Genomic DNA, 4,285 nt, shown 5'->3' with positions numbered 1-4,285 from the left:
AGACATCATTCCCTACACCCATGTGCCAAACTTAGACCTCTGCAGAAGAATCTTAGTTGATCAACTATTAGTCCTTTCTTAATAGCATCTTGAGTGGATGACAGAAAAATGACAGGAGCAAATCACTTACTGCTGTAAGGGGTCCTTCTGCTTGTGCCTCCATTGGACTTGTGGGTGTCACTGCAATAAACTGACTAGCAGCTCCAGCCTGGAGTTCCAGCCTATCTGCATATTGTTCTGAAGCAGCAGTGGCAGGGCACTTCCCAGAAACTGCTAAGATCACACCTGAGGTTTCCTTCTTTAAATGATCATTTTCTGCCCAAGGACCCAATTGGAGCTTTTCATCTTGAGGCGATTCCTCTAGGACTTGAAGGACTTCGGGTTCCTCATCGGAAGGGCTTCCAGTTGTTTTATGGCCTAACGCCTCATTTGTCCTAAAATCCCGAAGGTCCTGTTCCTTATCCACAATCACCCATTCTTTGGAGTCAACCTCCTGCTTGCAGGAGCTCAGGTTAACGGCTACAAATCCGTTGCTGCCACCACCATCTGCCTGCTCAGGGGTGTTGGCAGAGGCAGGCTTGGATGCATCTGGAAGATACTCTTCATCATAGTGCCAGATGTGGTCAGTACGGGACACAGCAGGAACACAAGGCTTATGAAGCAGAGCAGGGAAAACAGATTCCTTTCCTTCACTGGAATCTTTCTGCATTTTCTCCAAGCTTAAGAAAATGAACACAAGTTACTTAACTGTCCTAGGGAGAATACTTATTATATAGCCTATAAGTTCTATACAGAACTAATATTTACCCACAGATGAGAAAAAAACAATATGGATAAAGCAAAAGGAACATTTCACGGGTGCATAACGCTCTGCTCCACCTGTCATGATCCTGTTTTGGAAGATGGAGCCCGTAGGAGGAAGATGTCTCTCCTGCTGCTGGGCAGGAAAGAAGCCTAACCAGGTTAACCAGGGTGACTTGTGTGATCCAGTTCACCTTTGCTTTGCCAATTCAATCACACTGCCCTCCGCTCTCTGCTCTGAGGGGCTGAGGGACAACTTACCCAAGGGGCTTTTGCCTCAGCAGAGGCCCTACAAAAGGAAATGAGGAAGCTAATACACATCAGGCAAATACTTTCTGCATTTGTTTTGTCTTCAGAGAGGTATATAAATGTATACTCATTCAAGTAAACTCCTCCAAAGACAGGGCTAAGCCAGTGTGACTGGTGGTATTTGGCTGCACTGGCTTCTGAGAACTGCTCTCACCTGCAGGGAAGCAGTTTAAGCAATACACTTGTTCCTCTCCTTAAGTTTGTAATTAGGTGCTTCACTTCCTTCAACTGTTCCCTATTCATTCTAGGCTCTGGCTTGAGTTCATTTTCTTGGAGTACTTCTGTTCTCTGTTTTATCTCTCAGCTCTCCCCTCAGCATGGACTCTCTTTTTAGTTACATTCTTTTGTTAGACTAATTTTTTCCCAAACTAAGCTTTTATCCCTATCACACTTTTATTTTTATTCCCAGTCTCATGCACAACTGAAAATGTTTAAACACTGCCCCAGTCCATCCTTTTGATCATATCAACGTGTAGACACAAGCTTACATCACATAGCTATGAGACTGAATGAGTACCATATGAAGAATACACAGCTATGAAGTACTGTTTAAAATGGAAGCTAGACTGGACTAGGCCAGAAGTGGCTGAATTATCTTCAGACACAGTAACTATTATGTTAGTTAAATACACATGGTCCTTCTAACTTCATATTTCTTTGCCAATAGTAGCCACTGGGGATGTACAATTGAAGGATGTGACTATTATTAAAGTCACTCAGGTCTTAATATTACTAAAGCCTTCTGTAATTCATAAATATATCCCAAGTTCTTTTTAAAGTTTCATTTCAGTCTTTTGTTATCAAAATTGGAGATAAGGGGCCTTAGAACTGTGAACTACAAACAGTCGTACCTATGTATAGCTCTCTAAAGTTCCACCTTTCCTTCTTTCTAGGTAGAATGATAAATATTCATGTCTCTTTTTCCTACAGCATTTACTCATAGAAGGCCTTCATTAAATTGAATTCAACTGCCTATCACTTGTATATAAATTACTTTTTCCCCTACTTCATGTACTCTTCCTTCTTGCCTAATACCATCTTTTTCATGCCCTCTCTTACAATGCATCTTCTCCATTCCAATAAAAGAGATCATCTTCCAAACAAAATCACTTCAAAATGTTCATTTAATTCATACCTAGTCTTATGAAGTTTCCAGCTCCCACAGCCAAAGGCTATATGTTACAGAACTTGTAATAATATCAGAAGGCAAGTCACATTAAGAATGAGGATGTTAACTAAAAACATGGATAAAGATGATGACAGCTTAATCAAATCAGTGCTACAAAAATGGGAAAACTCCTTATCTGAAAAACTTTACATAATAGAAAGTAATAATATCAATAGTGTTTTAGTTGCTTTAAAAAAGAAAAAGAAAAAGAAAAACTATTTTATACCAAGTCTCAAGAAACTTGTCAGTATCTGGCTTTGGCTCCAGCACCAAACGTTTTTCCAGCTCAAAGCTGTGGATGGAACGTAACTTTCGCACCAATGGAACATCTCTGTCTGGCTGAGTAATCTCTGAGCGGACACGAATTGGTGAACCGAGGCTTGGAGCATTCAGAATACCATTTGCTTGACCATGGCTGTTCTCCTCTTCAGTAGCAGCCTAGCAAAACATAAAAGGAAACCATGAAAAACATTCTAGTCACTATAAATGATAGAAATCATTGAAGTCTTTCAAAATAATATAAGCAAATGATTGGGATTTTGTTTCAGAAGATTAGGATATTTTGGCTAGTGTAATTCATTACATACTTGTCTATTAACCCTTTATTAAATAAGTTTTCTAAATTTATTCTCAGTTTCAGTATTTTTAGTGTTTTATATTTTGGTGCAAAGATAAACAGACTGAAAACGTTTAACAACCTTGGCTTTTTGTATTATGTCTAACTAAATGCTTGCAGGACCTTATTCCACTAAACCAAAATTAAACCTGGAGAGGACATTCTCTTTGAGACATAAGTGGTCTCACAAGAGGTAGGAGAGGTCGCCAAGCCTGAATACTCCCTGTCTCAGTTCCTCTCTAAAAACCAACCAAACAACAACAAGAAAACTAGAGCTAGAACAATAAGCAGCTGGGTAGAGCAGAAGGAGGCTGAGAATGAGGCAGCCCAGAGGGGTGGAGGTGTCTAAGGACAGAGGATACAGTAGCACGATTACCAGGGAAATTAAGCTTTACACCAGCAGTAGGGACAGAGAGGAAGTCTGAATGTCTATTCTGATTACAGACCCTCAAGAATGCCCAGCTGGTCTTAAACTGGGGGTGCTCTCTGGCTACCAGGAGAAGCAGAAGACAATCTTCTCCGAAGGAAGGTTTCCCCAACCCCCAATTTAGGCCTACAGGACTCCCACGAATTATTAATTATGAATAAAACACTAAAGGTAGTCAAACATATAAGAAGGCATGCCACCATGACCAAGAGTCAGCATAAATGATAATAATAATTTTAAAAAATGTTTGTAACTCCCAAAGACTTCAGGTATCAAACTTGTTCAGATATAGCATATAGAACAGCTATGCATAAAATGTTTAAATATATAAAGGTCAACAAAGGATTACTTGGAATTAACTGATGAATTTAATATAAATATTCAATTAAGTTGTTAAACAGCAAATTATCCATAAAAGGCCAAAGTTATTAATTCATGAATAAGAAGACATGGCAAAAGAAATTACCTAGAATGAAGCGCAGCAAGATAAGAAGAAAAATATAAAAAATGATATTAAGAGATGACAGAATAAAAAGATCTAATATATGTTTACTTAACTGGTGTCCCTGAGAGAACAGAAAGAATGAAGAGGTGACAATATTTAGGTAGAGAACAGCTGTGCATTTCCCAGAACTGATTAAAAAAGGAAGTATGTGTATGCCTAGACATGTCATAGTTAAAGTGCAGAACACCAAAGACAAGGAGAAAAGCTAAAAAGTAGCTGGGGGAATGGTCATCTACCAAAAGAAAGAAAGAAAAAACAGTAGACTTCTGAACACTAATAATTGAAGACAGAAGAAAAATAACTGTCAATCAATAACTTTGAAGGCAGCAGAAACTATTTTTAAAGAATAAGGCTGGGGGCTTTCCTCGTGGCGCAGTGGTTGAGAGTCCGCCTGCCGATGCAGGGGACACGGGTTCGTGCCCCGGTCTGGGAAGATCCCACATGCCACGGAGCAGCTGG

At 39.6% G+C, this 4,285-nt stretch overlaps 1 protein-coding gene across 1 annotated transcript in view; it reads right to left on the bottom strand.

Annotated features, from left to right (window-relative positions):
- The window catches only part of TTBK2 (tau tubulin kinase 2), a 152,124-nt gene that overhangs the window by 14,619 nt on the left and 133,220 nt on the right, over nucleotides 1–4,285 (bottom strand). Inside the window, exons 12-13 of the mRNA XM_007460122.1 lie at nucleotides 2,505–2,716; nucleotides 131–719 (exon numbers count right to left, since the gene is read on the bottom strand). Of these exons, the coding sequence (XP_007460184.1) occupies nucleotides 131–719; nucleotides 2,505–2,716 (801 nt within the window). The remainder of the gene's footprint in view (nucleotides 1–130; nucleotides 720–2,504; nucleotides 2,717–4,285) is intronic.

This window comes from Lipotes vexillifer, unplaced genomic scaffold, assembly GCF_000442215.2.
Source record: "Lipotes vexillifer unplaced genomic scaffold, Lipotes_vexillifer_v1.1 scaffold408, whole genome shotgun sequence".
In the NCBI taxonomy this organism is placed as follows: Eukaryota; Metazoa; Chordata; class Mammalia; order Artiodactyla; family Lipotidae; genus Lipotes; species Lipotes vexillifer.
Note: the sequence above shows the minus strand (reverse complement) of the source record. Positions and strands in the feature narration are given on the sequence as shown.